The 15,544-nt window shown below is 37.9% G+C and overlaps 1 protein-coding gene across 8 annotated transcripts in view; it reads left to right on the top strand.

Moving 5' to 3' along the window:
• The window catches only part of BLTP1 (bridge-like lipid transfer protein family member 1), a 1,044,923-nt gene that overhangs the window by 633,640 nt on the left and 395,739 nt on the right, over positions 1–15,544 (top strand). For 7 of the 8 annotated variants that reach the window (XM_053703615.1, XM_053703613.1, XM_053703617.1 and 4 more), the window contains 3 exons: positions 1,062–1,207; positions 9,173–9,392; positions 13,793–13,951. In XM_053703615.1, coding sequence (XP_053559590.1) covers positions 1,062–1,207; positions 9,173–9,392; positions 13,793–13,951 — 525 coding nt within the window. The remainder of the gene's footprint in view (positions 1–1,061; positions 1,208–9,172; positions 9,393–13,792; positions 13,952–15,544) is intronic. The other variant, XM_053703618.1, reaches the window with a different exon arrangement.

Here is a 15,544-nt window from a genome sequence, read left to right on the forward strand (position 1 = left end):
TACATAGCATACACTTATGCAGATTCACACACACACACTTATACATGCAGATACACACACACTACATACATAGCTTACACTTATACATGCAGACACACACACACACATTATATGGGTATCTGTAATTCATTGTATGGGGTTGGCAAGCACATTAGCTGGCAGTATGAGGCTGCCATTGTTCGTTACCCTGGTGTTAACATTGCTCATTGTATAAAACTGAAGGCATGCTAGTATTATCACCAGGGGTTTAAACATCATTACTACCAGAGGTTAGAGGTCACCATTACCTGAGGTCAGAGTGTATACAGCCTTCTTACTCCTGCTTAACCCACACACCATTCCTTTTCCACAGCGAATCTAACAGGTATCTAACCCTGGGAGAGAAAAGCCAGCTGCTTCTGAGTATGGAATTTTAAAAAAATTCATGGGGCAATGCGGGACAGATGGCTAGCAACCCGGACAGCGGGACAGACCCCTAAAATTGTGACTGTCCTGCAAGAATCGGGACAGTTGGGGTGTATGGTTCTCTCATGATTCAGACAGACTATACAGTTTTAAATAACATTCCAATTTACTTCTATTATTACATTTGCTCCATTCTCTTGGTATCATCTGCAAAATGAGTAACAAAGCACTACTGGGAGCTAACTGAACACATCTTTTCAGCCAATGACAAGAGACTACTCTGTGTAGTCACCAATCACCAACTAGCTTTTTGTAGTGTATTGTATGTACATATTTTTTTTTCTCAACAAAGGATACCAAGAGGACAAAGTAAATTTGAAAATAGAAGTTATTTAAAAGTGTCTTAAAATTAGATGATCTATCTGAATCGTGCAAATTTACTTTTCACTTTCCTATCCCTTTAAAGTTCCTATATGATAAATAGAATTTACACTTATTAAAGCCCAGGCTGTAATATTTATATTTTGAAAGCTTCCCATCTCTTCAAGTTTTCCATAAATGTAGATTTCTTCCAGCCTCAAAGCATTTTTCATAAAAATTACATTACACAAAATCTAGAATAGGAAGTAAAAAAATGTTGTGATTATTTATTTCAGCAACCATAAGTGAACATACCATGCTGTTAGAAGGGGCAAATAACAAACCACCCCCAACTGGTGTTACTTCTGGACCTGTAAGTGGAGCTGAAATCATGAGGAAGTTGTCCAAGTCTCATGCACACGACTCTGCCCTGAAAATAAAAGTAAGTTTGTTTTATATGGTATTTTAAAGTTTCCCCCTTTTTTTATGTAATCTATACATTAAAGGGACATGAAACCCATATTTTTTTTTCATGATTTAGAAAGAGCATTCAATTTTAAACAACTTTCTAATTTACGTGTATTATCTAATTTGCTTCACTTTCTTGGTATACTTTGCTGAAAAACATATCTAGATAGGCTCAGTAGCTGCTGATTGGTTGCTGCTCATTGATGCCTCCTGTGATTGGCTCACCCATGTGCATTGCTATTTATTCAACAAAGGATATCTAAAGAATGAAGCAAATTAGATAATAAAAGTAAATTGGAATGTTGTTTAAAATTGTATTCTCTACTTGAATCCTGAAAGAAAATTGTTCGGTTTAGTGTCCCTTTAATAATGTTATATACATGTAAAACAGTTCATTGTTATTATGCATTACATCTATTCTCTATGGTGAAAAACTTAAAACCCACTACAGTTATAAAGCAAATTGTTAGAGCATTTTCCTACACAAATAGTATTTATGTATGAGTATAGAGAGGAGTTTATACACCTATATCATTTATTATTTTAGGCTCCTTTCAAAAGGTAATTTTACACGTCTGTCTTTATTAGCAGAACCCAAGGGATAAACAGGAATAACCATGCTTCTAGTTTATCTTATCTGCAAGCTAAAAAACACGCGCATACAATCTAACCAACCATTTTTTAATGGTTCCACACTGCTTTATTTGCACAATGTAGACAATCCGGGATTACATTTCTATGCTCCATTTTAACAAGTTTGTGTGTGCTCAGTTTGTGGCTGTTGCTCTGGATTTAATTCCATCTACTAAGATACTGGTGCAACTGTACTTTGGCTCTCTTAAACCTCTTTATTGAGCATTCACATTTTTTCCACCAATTTAGGGTTTCCTTATCTGGTTGTTGATAAAGTGTTTCTTTACCCCTGGTTTATTTTCTTGTTCTCTTAAAGAGTCCTGTAGTTTTTCCTGGTATTGTTAAAGAAGCTCAGATGTAATTCTCTTAAATGTCCATTTCTTTCATGTAATTAGCAAGAGTCCATGAGCTAGTGACGTATGGGATATACATTCCTACCAGGAGGGGCAAAGTTTCCCAAACCTCAAAATGCCAACAAATACACCCCTCACCACACCCACAAATCAGTTTTACAAACTTTGCCTCCTATGGAGGTGGTGAAGTAAGTTTGTGCTAGATTCTACGTTGATATGCGCTCCGCAGCAGGTTGGAGCCCGGTTTTCCTCTCAGCGTGCAGTGAATGTCAGAGGGATGTGAGGAGAGTATTGCCTATTTGAATTCAATGATCTCCTTCTACAGGGTCTATTTCATAGGTTCTCTGTTATCGGTCGTAGAGATTCATCTCTTACCTCCCTTTTCAGATCGACGATATACTCTTATATATATATATATACCATTACCTCTGCTGATTTTCGTTTCAGTACTGGTTTGGCTTTCTACAACATGTAGATGAGTGTCCTGGGGTAAGTAAGTCTTATTTTCTGTGACACTCTAAGCTATGGTTGGGCACTTTTTTATAAAGTTCTAAATATATGTATTCAAACATTTATTTGCCTTGACTCAGGATGTTCAACATTCCTTATTTTCAGACAGTCAGTTTCATATTTGGGATAATGCATTTGAATAAAACAATTTTTTTCTTACCTTAAAATTTGACTTTTTCCCTGTGGGCTGTTAGGCTCGCGGGGGCTGAAAATGCTTCATTTTATTGCGTCATTCTTGGCGCGGACTTTTTTGGCGCAACATTTTTTTTTCTGTTTCCGGCGTCATACGTGTCGCCGGAAGTTGCGTCATTTTTGACGTTCTTTTGCGCCAAAAATGTCGGCGTTGCGGATGTGGCGTCATTTTTGGCGCCAAAAGCATTTAGGCGCCAAATAATGTGGGCGTCTTATTTGGCGCTAAAAAAATATGGGCGTCACTTTTGTCTCCACATCATTTAAGTCTCATTTTTTATTGCTTCTGGTTGCTAGAAGCTTGTTCACTCGCATTTTTTCCCATTCCTGAAACTGTCATTTAAGGAATTTTATCAATTTTGCTTTATATGTTGTTTTTTCTATTACATATTGCAAGATGTCCCATGTTGAAGCTGAGTTAGAAGATACTTCTGGAAAATCGCTGCCTGGTGCTGGAACTACCAAAGCTAAGTGTATCTGCTGTAAACTTTTGGTAGCTGTTCCTCCAGCTGTTGTTTGTATTGAATGTCATGACAAACTTGTTAATGCAGATAATATTTCCTTTAGTAAAGTTACATTACCTGTTGCTGTTCCATCAACATCTAATACTCAGAGTGTTCCTGATAACATAAGAGATTTTGTTTCTAAATCCATTAAGAAGGCTATGTCTGTTATTCCTCCTTCTAGTAAACGTAAAAAGTCTTTTAAAACTTCTCATTTTTCAGATGAATTTTTAAATGAACATCATCATTCTGATTCTGATAATGGCTCTTCTGGTTCAGAGGATTCTGTCTCAGAGGTTGATGCTGATAAATCTTCATATTTATTTAAAATGGAATTTATTCGTTCTTTACTTAAAGAAGTCATAATTGCATTAGAAATTGAGGATTCTGGTCCTCTTGATACTAAATCTAAACGTTTAGATAAGGTTTTTAAATCTCCTGTAGTTATTCCAGAAGTTTTTCCTGTTCCTGGTGCTATTTCTGAAGTAATTTCCAGAGAATGGAATAATTTGGGTAATTCATTTACTCCTTCTAAACGTTTTAAGCAATTATATCCTGTGCCATCTGACAGATTAGAATTTTGGGACAAAATCCCTAAGGTTGATGGGGCTGTCTCTACTCTTGCTAAGCGTACTACCATTCCTACGGCAGATGGTACACCCTTTAAGGATCCTTTAGATAGGAAAATTGAATCCTTTCTAAGAAAAGCTTACTTGTGTTCAGGTAATCTTCTTAGACCTGCTATATCTTTGGCGGATGTTGCTGCAGCTTCAACTTTTTGGTTGGAAGCTTTAGCGCAACAAGTAACAGATCATAATTCTCATAGCATTATTCTTCTTCTTCAACATGCTAATAATTTTATTTGTGATGCCATCTTTGATATCATTAGAGTTGATGTCAGGTATATGTCTCTAGCTATTTTAGCTAGAAGAGCTTTATGGCTTAAAACTTGGAATGCTGATATGTCTTCTAAGTCTACTCTGCTTTCCCTTTCTTTCCAGGGTAATAAATTATTTGGTTCTCAGTTGGATTCTATTATCTCAACTGTTACTGGAGGGAAAGGAACTTTTTTACCACAGGATAAAAAATCTAAAAGTAAATTTAGGTCTAATAATCATTTTAGTTCCTTTCGTCACAACAAGGAACAAAAGCCTGATCCTTCATCCTCAGGAGCGGTATCAGTTTGGAAACCATCTCCAGTCTGGAATAAATCCAAGCCTTTTAGAAAATCAAAGCCAGCTCCTAAGTCCACATGAAGGTGCGGCCCTCATTCCAGCTCAGCTGGTAGGGGGCAGATTACGTTTTTTCAAAGGAATTTGGATCAATTCCATTCACAATCTTTGGATTCAGAATATTGTTTCAGAAGGGTACAGAATTGGCTTCAAGATAAGGCCTCCTGCAAAGAGATTTTTTCTTTCCCGTGTCCCAGTAAATCCAGCGAAGGCTCAAGCATTTCTGAAATGTGTTTCAGATCTAGAGTTGGCTGGAGTAATTATGCCAGTTCCAGTTCTGGAACAGGGGCTGGGGTTTTATTCAAATCTCTTCATTGTACCAAAGAAGGAGAATTCCTTCAGACCAGTTCTGGATCTAAAAATATTGAATCGTTATGTAAGGATACCAACATTCAAAATGGTAACTGTAAGGACTATCCTGCCTTTTGTTCAGCAAGGGCATTATATGTCTACAATAGATTTACAGGATGCATATCTGCATATTCCGATTCATCCAGATCACTATCAATTTCTGAGATTCTCGTTCCTAGACAAGCATTACCAGTTTGTGGCTCTGCCGTTTGGCCTAGCAACAGCTCCAAGAATTTTTACAAAGGTTCTCGGTGCCCTTCTGTCTGTAATCAGAGAACAGGGTATTGTGGTATTTCCTTATTTGGACGATATCTTGGTACTTGCTCAGTCTTCACATTTAGCAGAATCTCATACGAATCGACTTGTGTTGTTTCTTCAAGATCATGGTTGGAGGATCAATTTACTAAAAAGTTCATTGATTCCTCAGACAAGGGTAACCTTTTTGGGTTTCCAGATAGATTCAGTGTCCATGACTCTATCTTTGACAGACAAGAGACGTCTAAAATTGATATCAGCTTGTCGAAACCTTCAGTCACAATCATTCCCTTCGGTAGCCTTATGCATGGAAATTCTAGGTCTTATGACTGCTGCATCGGACACGATCCCCTTTGCTCGTTTTCACATGCGACCTCTTCAGCTCTGTATGCTGAACCAGTGGTGCAGGGATTACACAAAGATATCTCAATTAATATCTTTAAAACCAATTGTACGACACTCTCTGACGTGGTGGACAGATCACCATCGTTTAGTTCAGGGGGCTTCTTTTGTTCTTCCGACCTGGACTGTAATCTCAACAGATGCAAGTCTTACAGGTTGGGGAGCTGTGTGGGGGTCTCTGACGGCACAAGGGGTTTGGGAATCTCAGGAGGTGAGATTACCGATTAATATTTTGGAACTCCGTGCAATTTTCAGAGCTCTTCAGTCTTGGCCTCTTCTAAAGAGAGAATCGTTCATTTGTTTTCAGACAGACAATGTCACATCTGTGGCATACATCAATCATCAAGGAGGGACTCACAGCCCTCTGGCTATGAAAGAAGTATCTCGAATTCTGGTTTGGGCGGAATCCAGCTCCTGTCTAGTTTCTGCGGTTCATATCCCAGGTATAGACAATTGGGAAGCGGATTATCTCAGTCGCCAAACGTTGCATCCGGGCGAATGGTCTCTTCACCCAGAGGTATTTCTTCAGATTGTCCAAATGTGGGGACTTCCAGAAATAGATCTGATGGCCTCTCATCTAAACAAGAAACTTCCCAGGTATCTGTCCAGATCCAGGGATCCTCAAGCGGAAGCAGTGGATGCATTGTCACTTCCTTGGAAGTATCATCCTGCTTATATCTTTCCGCCTCTAGTTCTTCTTCCAAGAGTGATCTCCAAGATTCTGAAGGAATGCTCGTTTGTTCTGCTGGTAGCTCCAGCATGGCCTCACAGGTTTTGGTATGCGGATCTTGTCCGGATGGCCTCTTGCCAACCGTGGACTCTTCCGTTAAGACCAGACCTTCTGTCGCAAGGTCCTTTTTTCCATCAGGATCTCAAATCCTTAAATTTAAAGGTATGGAGATTGAACGCCTGATTCTTAGTCAAAGAGGTTTCTCTGACTCTGTGATTAATACTATGTTACAGGCTCGTAAATCTGTATCTAGGGAGATATATTATAGAGTCTGGAAGACTTATATTTCTTGGTGTCTTTCTCATAATTTTTCCTGGCATTCTTTTAGAATTCCGAGAATTTTACAGTTTCTTCAGGATGGTTTGGAGAAAGGTTTGTCTGCAAGTTCCTTGAAAGGACAAATCTCTGCTCTTTCTATTCTTTTTCACAGAAAGATTGCTAATCTTCCTGATATTCATTGTTTTTTATAAGCTTTGGTTCGTATAAAACCTGTCATTAAGTCAATTTCTCCTCCTTGGAGTTTGAATTTGGTTCTGGGGGCTCTTCAAGCTCCTCCATTTGAACCTATGCATTCATTGGACATTAAATTACTTTCTTGGAAAGTTTTGTTCCTTTTGGCCATCTCTTCTGCCAGAAGAGTTTCTGAATTATCTGCTCTTTCTTGTGAGTCTCCTTTTTTGATTTTTCATCAGGATAAGGCGGTGTTACAAACTTCTTTTGAATTTTTACCTAAGGTTGTGAATTCCAACAACATTAGTAGGGAAATTGTGGTTCCTTCATTATGTCCTAATCCTAAGAATTCTAAGGAGAAATCATTGCATTCTTTGGATGTAGTTAGAGCTTTGAAATATTATGTTGAAGCTACTAAGAATTTCCGAAAGACTTCTAGTCTATTTGTTATCTTTTCCGGTTCTAGGAAAGGTCAGAAGGCCTCTGCCATTTCTTTGGCATCTTGGTTGAAATCTTTGATTCATCATGCTTATGTCGAGTCGGGTAAAACTCCGCCTCAAAGGATTACAGCTCATTCTAGGTCAGTTTCTACTTCCTGGGCGTTTAGGAATGAAGCTTCGGTTGATCAGATTTGCAAAGCAGCAACTTGGTCTTCTTTGCATACTTTTACTAAATTCTACCATTTTGATGTGTTTTCTTCTTCTGAAGCTGTTTTTGGTAGAAAAGTACTTCAGGCAGCTGTTTCAGTTTGAATCTTCTGCTTATGTTTTCAGTTTTTTTCATTATAAAATTTAAACTTTATTTTGGGTGTGGATTATTTTTCAGCGGAATTGGCTGTCTTTATTTTATCCCTCCCTCTCTAGTGACTCTTGCGTGGAAAGATCCACATCTTGGGTAGTCATTATCCCATACGTCACTAGCTCATGGACTCTTGCTAATTACATGAAAGAAAACATAATTTATGTAAGAACTTACCTAATAAATTCATTTCTTTCATATTAGCAAGAGTCCATGAGGCAATTATTCCAATTCCTTATTTTTTATGCTTTCGCACTTTTTTCTTATCACCCCACTTCTTGGCTATTCGTTAAACTGATTTGTGGGTGTGGTGAGGGGTGTATTTATAGGCATTTTGAGGTTTGGGAAACTTTGCCCCTCCTGGTAGGAATGTATATCCCATACGTCACTAGCTCATGGACTCTTGCTAATATGAAAGAAATGAATTTATCAGGTAAGTTCTTACATAAATTATGTTTTTTTTCAATTGGTCTGCTTTCGTGTGTGATTTTAACAGGTCTTGATGTTTTTTGGGGGGTGTTTTTGGGCTTTAGTTGGGTTTAAAAGTAACTATTTTTCAAATGAGTCCTTTTTTTGTTTCTTTTTTAGTGATTTTCATTTATGGCTGCCTAACTTCTGAATTTTTATTTTTATTTGGGATCGGTTTTGTTTTTTTACACAATGAGATTTGCACCTTGTTGGACACCCATTGGGTTTGTAAAAGCCAGAAGGGACCTTTTTGTTTTTGTAGCAAGTGTATCAGTGGGCTTTCTTTTTAATTGTGCCTATTTCTGACAACTGCAGGTTCCTCGGCTTAAAAGTTTGTTGTTGGGTTATGCTTGAAATTTTTGACACTCTACTAAATTCTAAAAAGCAATCGATTATATTTTTAAGCATTCTGTGAGTTTTTTACTTGGAGTATTTTAATTTAGTTTTGAACTTTATATTGTTTTCTTTAGTGTTTTTTATCTTGTTGAATATTAGTGTTAGGTGTTTGTGGTTTTGCCAGTACTTGCCAGTATATACCGAGCGAGTATTATCTGTACTTTGCCTACAATCCAAAAACTGTGCACATTTTGTTAATGGAAGCAAATTGGAAAGTTTTTTTAAATTTGCATGCTCTATCTGAATAATGGAAGTTTAATTTTGACTTGAGTGTCCCTTTAAGGAACAATAGATGTTTTATTAGATATTTTATGTGGCTTGATCCCTTTAATGCTGGTTTGGAAGTAGTAGTACATGTCAGACAAATATTTAAAGCCTACAATATTTGTACATTTGTACATAAACACTTCTGAGTCTCAGTATGCTGTCATGGAAAAGGGCTATGTTTCATTATATATTTGAAAATAAGGTCTTACTGACCTAGCTTCCTCAGAATCCAGGTGGTTGCATGAGGGTAATGTTAGTACTAGCTCACCTGTCTTGGCTAAGACTATTACAAAATGTGAAGAAATGTATTTATTGGTAAGTATGAATTTAGTTTTATTCTTAGATTTATAATCATATAGTTCAGTGCCATTTTTCACAGTCTGGTTTGTTTTTGTATTTCAGGGGATACATCCATATCAGTCCTTGAGTTACACTAGCGGTGACACAGCCAATGATTCTCCTGCACATGTGAGTCGCTCTGGATTGCCTGTGAAAGAAAGTCCAAGGAAAGAAAGTCTCTTGAGTTACCTTACAGGGAGTTTCCCAAGTTTACACAATCTGCTAGAAGGGACACCACAAAGAAATGCAGCAGCTGCTAAAAGTGGTTCCCTTACTAGAACAGGTACACTTTTTGTTTTTAGTAAGGTTGCATCTATAATATATATGCTGCTAAACACTGTCTTTTGCATTATTTGCCTGTATAAATCCTTGTTGAAGTTACCTTGTCCTGTGCCAACTAAAGGGTCAGTAAACAGATTTTACTGATTGTGCTTCCTTTACCATGTCAGATAAGTCAGATCACTGATGCAAACAGTGACACTCACCCATCATCAGAGGGGGGTGAGATGGGGAGGAAGGGGAGGGATCCCTATGCTCCAGGTAATATTTTACCAGGAGGGCAGAGTATCTACTACACTGCACGGGCGGGACTGAAGGGGGATGTTGGGCTACACTACTAAAAAATTTTCTTTTAATAATAAATTAATAAAAATTATAAATATATTTAGATAAATATATAAACTGGGTACTAGCAGACAGCTGTCATTAGCAAAGATGACTGACACTAGTTAGAGGGCGGAGGGTTAGATAGCTGTTTGTGAGGGATCAGGGAGGTTGGAGGGTTAAGGAGGGATCACTACAGTGCAAAAAATTAATGGGGGGGGGGTAAATCTTTAAATCTGCATGAGAGAAGCGCTCAACCTGGGAACGAACAATAGCATAATAGCTTGTTCTATGGCTAGTTACCACCCAAGAAGCAGCCTCTTTTTTTGCTCAACATGTGCCTTTCAAAGAGAAGAACTCTCCTGTAGCATATCAGTCTGATCCTGACTTAACAGTGCAGTCCAGCCCCGAAATACCAGGCAATCCCTCTCTGAACAAGAGAAACGGCAAAACTCCAGACGTACATTTCGGCCTATTGTGGGCCTCTTCAGTGAGGTGCAGCCATATCCTTCTAGGCACACTGAGCAAAGGGTCCACGTCTGGATTCCTGCATCACGCTTAGGGAGACTTTCCCAAGAGTGATAATTTGCATATATAAAAAGAGAGAAGTGCTCAACCTGACTTCTGCCAGTTAACATTAACATTACAAGCTACCTTATTAACCCCTTTACTGACAGAAATTTCAGAATTGTGCTTTGTAGCTGCAATTAACAACCTTCTATTTACAAAAACACAATGGAAAAGCCACGCATGTCTATTTCTGAACAATCCCAGAGAAGCTTTTACAACCATTTTTTGTTATGACTGCACAAGCGGTATGTAATTCATTTCTGTGAGAAGCTCAACGTTTGTGAAAAAGTTAAAGGGACAGTCAACACCAGAATTTTTGTTGTTTTAAAAGATAGATAATCCCTTTATTACCCATTCCCCAGTTTTGCATAACTAACACGTTTATAATAATACACTTTTTACCTCTGTGATTATCTTGTATCTAAGCATCTTCTGACAGCCTCTTGATCACATGACATTTTATTTATTATCTATTGACTTTCATTTTAGCCAATTAGTGCAGTGTCTGCCACAACCCACGGGCGTGCTCACAATGTTATCTATAGGGTTTACCTGAACTAGCTCTCCCCTGCTGTGTAAAGCAAATACAAAAGCATGTGATTAGAGGCGGCCTTCAAGGGCTTAGAAATTATCATATGAGCCTTCCTAGGTCTAGCTTTCAACTAAGAATACCAAAAGAACAAAGCAAAATTGGTGATAAAAGTAAATTGGAAAGTTGTTTAAAATTACATGCCCTATTTGAAACATGAAAGTTTTTTTTGGACTTGACTGTCCCTTTAACAATTTTTTAATATGATCGCATTTGTCGGCAAAGCGGTGGCATGAAATATACCAAAATGGGCCTAGAATAATACCTTTGGTTGTCTACTAAAAAATATAGTGTTTTGATAGGTAAACATTTCTTTTCTGCAAGTTTTTCTCTGAAATTCCCAGTCCTTAATGGGTTAAATATTAATAGGTTGTTATGTAAATATGCCATATAAAGTATACATTTTCAGTGTGTATTTTGTAGTGGCTCTTAAGTTGGGTTTTTAAGCAAATTTGCAAGACAGATTATTTAAGACATCTATTATGAGATCAGAATATGTGCATTTCTTTTTTTTTTATAACAGTATCTATTTTGTCTTTTTGAAAGTACTTACGTAAACTGTCTCCTTTTTCTCTAAATTGTTAAGACATTTGTTACATTGCATTGTCTGTAAAGCTCTTCAGTTCATGTAAACACTCCATTTCATAAACCATTAGACTGTGTCGCCTATATTTGTTGTGTCCATTCTGTCCTGTATGTTGAGGTGCATATGATAAATTGAGGATTTTATGGCAAGTGAAAGTTGCCCAATAAATAAGCTAAATTTATTATCCATGACAGCGAGACAAATGCAAATAGTTCAAAATATATAATTCATTTTTTTAGTAAATTGCAATCATAAAATCCGGCAGATACATTTTTTTGGGGGGATGGATTATTTCTAATGGATTCTTAATTCTACTCCATCATAAATTCCTAGACCCCTTGCACAGTGCTATATGTTGTCTAATTTGTCTATTTAGCTTTAAGGTAGAAACTTCTAAAATAATAACGAATAGGTATTGGTTCTGACATTCCAGGTCATTGGAAGAGCTGTGTGAAAACATAATATGCATTTCGGGTGATTTTTGTTTTCCCTTTCTAAACCATTCCAATCTATTTGCATACCCTCTGTTTTAAATTTAAAGGGACCCTTTTCTCTTTCATGATTCAGAGCATGCAATTTTAAATAGCTTTCAAATGTGTTTCTATTATCTAATTTGTATTATTCTCTTTGACAAATTTGCTGAAAAATATACCTAGGTAGGCTCAAAAGCTGCTGATTGGTGGCTGCATGTATTTATTGCTCTTGTCATTGGCTTTCAGCTAGCTCCCAGTAGTGCAAAACTGCTGCCTCAACAGAGGATGCAAATATATTGAAGCAAATTAGATAATAGAAGTAAATTGAAAAGTTGTTTAAAATTGTATGATCTATCTGAATTATCAAGAAAAATTTTGGGTTTCATGTCCCTTTAATAAGAAAAAACAAAAAAATTAAACATGATCAAGTTGCGTATACAGTATTAAAGGAATATCTGGTTAAACGTGTAAAAGCTGTAATAAACAAGCATTTTATATGATTCCCAAGTGGAATTTGGAGAGATTTCCTAGACCTACTTCACAGAAGTTAAATTGAATAGGTCATTGCAAAAGTAAAGCATAACAGCTATTGTTGATTGGTGGGGTCAATCAAATGCTGCTTTTGATTGGCTCAGCGACGGTCAGAAGCTGCAAGGCATTAAGCTCCTTAGAGACACTACCATTAACCCTTTGCAATTTTTGCAGGTTTTTTTTGGAATCCTATAATATAAAAGGCCAAGTGTGTTTGTTCGAAGCTGTCATGCGCAGTAGAGACTGCGTGAAAGGACAAACACACCTGGCCTTAATCCAACTGACCTGGCATCTGATCTGCCACAGGAATGGTAGGTGTGACGGGGCCAGGCAGGCGTGACATGGGCGGGGCCGAGTGGGCGTGGCGTGGACTGGGTCAGGCAGGGCTGGATGACGTGGCCGACCGGCCGAGAGAGAGAGCTCTAAAGAGGGGGGATAGAGAGAGCAGAAGGGAGGGAGAGAGAGGGCAAAAGAGGGGAGAGAGAGCGAGCAAAAGAGGGGGGGAGAGAGAGAGCAAAAGAGAGGGGGAAGAGAGAGAGAGAGAGCAAAATAAAGGGGAGAGAATAAAAGAGAGATGGGAGAGGGAGAGCAAAATAAAGGGGAGAGAATAAAAGAGAGATGGGAGAGGGAGAGCAAAAGAGAGGTGGAGCGATAGAGCGCAAAAGAGAGGGAGAGGGAGAGAGAGAGCAAAAGAGAGGTGGAGCGAGAGAGCTCAAAAGAGAGGGGGAGAGAGAGCAAGGGGTGGGACTGCTGTACTGCAAAAAATGGCCCGTGTGAACCGGCTTTAGGACTAGTGTCCTTATAAATAACAAAACAGTTTTGTTTAATATGTGAAGTGAGCATACGCAAAATTTAACCTTTCAGTCAAGCCATGCAATTAGCTACATTTGTCATTTGAATGAGATCAGTTATAATATAATGCAAGGATTCCAGAAATGTTGTGATGACTGTGATGGATTTAGAATATCTTTGTTAAATTTTCTTAGGGGAAAGTATACATGAAGTTTTGGTGTAAAGCCACTAAAAAAAGCAACACAAAAACATGTTTGCTAGGTGTATTCTCATGGACTATTCTCATGGACTAAAATGGCCTCGATTTTTTAAAACTCTGCAAAAAGCCCTGTGAGATACTTTAAGTGGCCCTTCTGTTCAAAAGTAAAACGCCATTCTTAGCTATGTTCTATGGATATCGTCTGCACTGCTGAGGACTACATTTCTTTTATGGGAACTTTACTATGCAGCAGATCTGATGGTTTTCTGTTCTAAAAGCAGCTTAAGGGTTTTTATAGACCTAAAAATTATCTGAAATCTCTCCTGGTTTATTGATACAGGGAATCCTGTGGCCACAGAAATGTTATCAGAACATCCTTTGTTGTCTGAACCATCCTCTGTGAGCTTCTATAACTGGATGTCAAATGCAGTGGGTAATAGAGGCAGTGTGGTACAGGAGTCACCAATGATCAAGTCTGGACACAACAGCCTTCCAACAGGTATTGATATACTGTAGGAACAAATAAGGTTTTCTTCACTATTAGTGGTGCTAAAATGGCACCTAGACATTAAGGGATTCTGCCAACCACTGCTGTATATTGTGTCTATTTAATCATTTATAGGCACAGTTAAACATACAAGCTTCAGTGCTGCTTTAGAAGACAATACTACGGGATATTTTATTCTTTTCTTGTAAAAATGAATCATTTGTCAATTTTAATATTGTTTATATTAGTAAGCAATTATTTTAAATCTAAAGCACTTCAATTACATGAGTATTCCTTAAAGGGACAGTATATGGAATAGACAATACTATGAAGAAGAATATGCACAAATACTGATATAATGACCCAATATAAAACCTTTTAAAAATGTACTCGGAAGCTCCCAGTTTAGCACCGTTGATGAGGTTAGGCTCAGACACCCAGTGAAAGGGGCTGGTAAAGCAAGAACAGCAGACACACTCCCCCTCCTACCTCCCCTGCATATGAAAATACCCTTTACACAAACAGGAGCAAGCTGAAGACTGTACACATCAGTATACATCTAAAACTTTGGGGCTTGGTTAAGAGTCTGAAAATCAGCACAATGTTATTTACAAATAAACACAACTATACATTTTTACAAAAATACCCCCAGATGGTCTTTATAAATGGATTATCTACAAAACATTTATGCAATGAAAACTCAAGTGTACAATGTCCGTTTAAAATCTCACCACACCCACATTGCTCTTACCTATAGCCAGTTACAAAGTTTAGGATGCAGCCATATTTTGTGTTAATTGGTTTTACATCCTAGTTTATCGGCTTTGCATTTCATAGATTTGTTGGGAACAACAGCTTGAAAATAAGGGTGGGAAATCATCTTTTCTTTTTCAAGATACAATGAGTCCACGGACTTCATCCTTACTTGTGGGATTACGCCTCCTGGTCAGCAGGAGGAGGCAAAGAGCACCACAGCAAAGCTGTATAAATAGCTCTTCCCTCCCCTCCCAACCCAGTCATTCTCTTTGCCTGTGTTAGTTAGATAAAGTAGCACATACAAAATAACGTTCTTTTTCTGTTGTTAAGTAACGTTTTTATTTGATGCCTTTCAGCTGTTTCATGTATTTGCTGTTTAATGTTTTGTACTTATAAGTGCACACATAAAGTATGTTTCTCTTGTAAGGTGTATCCAGTCCACGGATCATCCATTACTTGTGGGATATTCTCCTTCCCAACAGGAAGTTGCAAGAGGATCACCCACAGCAGAGCTGCTATATAGCTCCTCCCCTAACTGCCATATCCAGTCATTCTCTTGCAAGCTCTCAACATAGCTGGAGGTAGTAAGAGGAAAGTGGTGTAATATAGTTAGTTTTTTCTTCAATCAAAAGTTTGTTTTTAAATGGTACCGGAGTTGTACTATTTTATCTCAGGCAGCATTTAGAAGAAGAATCTGCCTGCATTTTTCTATGATCTTAGCAGAAGTAACTAAGATCCACTGCTGTTCTCACATATGTCTGAGGAGTGAGGTAACTTCAGAGGGAGAATGGTGTGCAGGTTATCCTGCAATAAGGTATGTGCAGTTTAAGTTTTTCTAGGGATGGAATT

This window comes from Bombina bombina, chromosome 2, assembly GCF_027579735.1.
Source record: "Bombina bombina isolate aBomBom1 chromosome 2, aBomBom1.pri, whole genome shotgun sequence".
NCBI classification, from domain to species: Eukaryota; Metazoa; Chordata; class Amphibia; order Anura; family Bombinatoridae; genus Bombina; species Bombina bombina.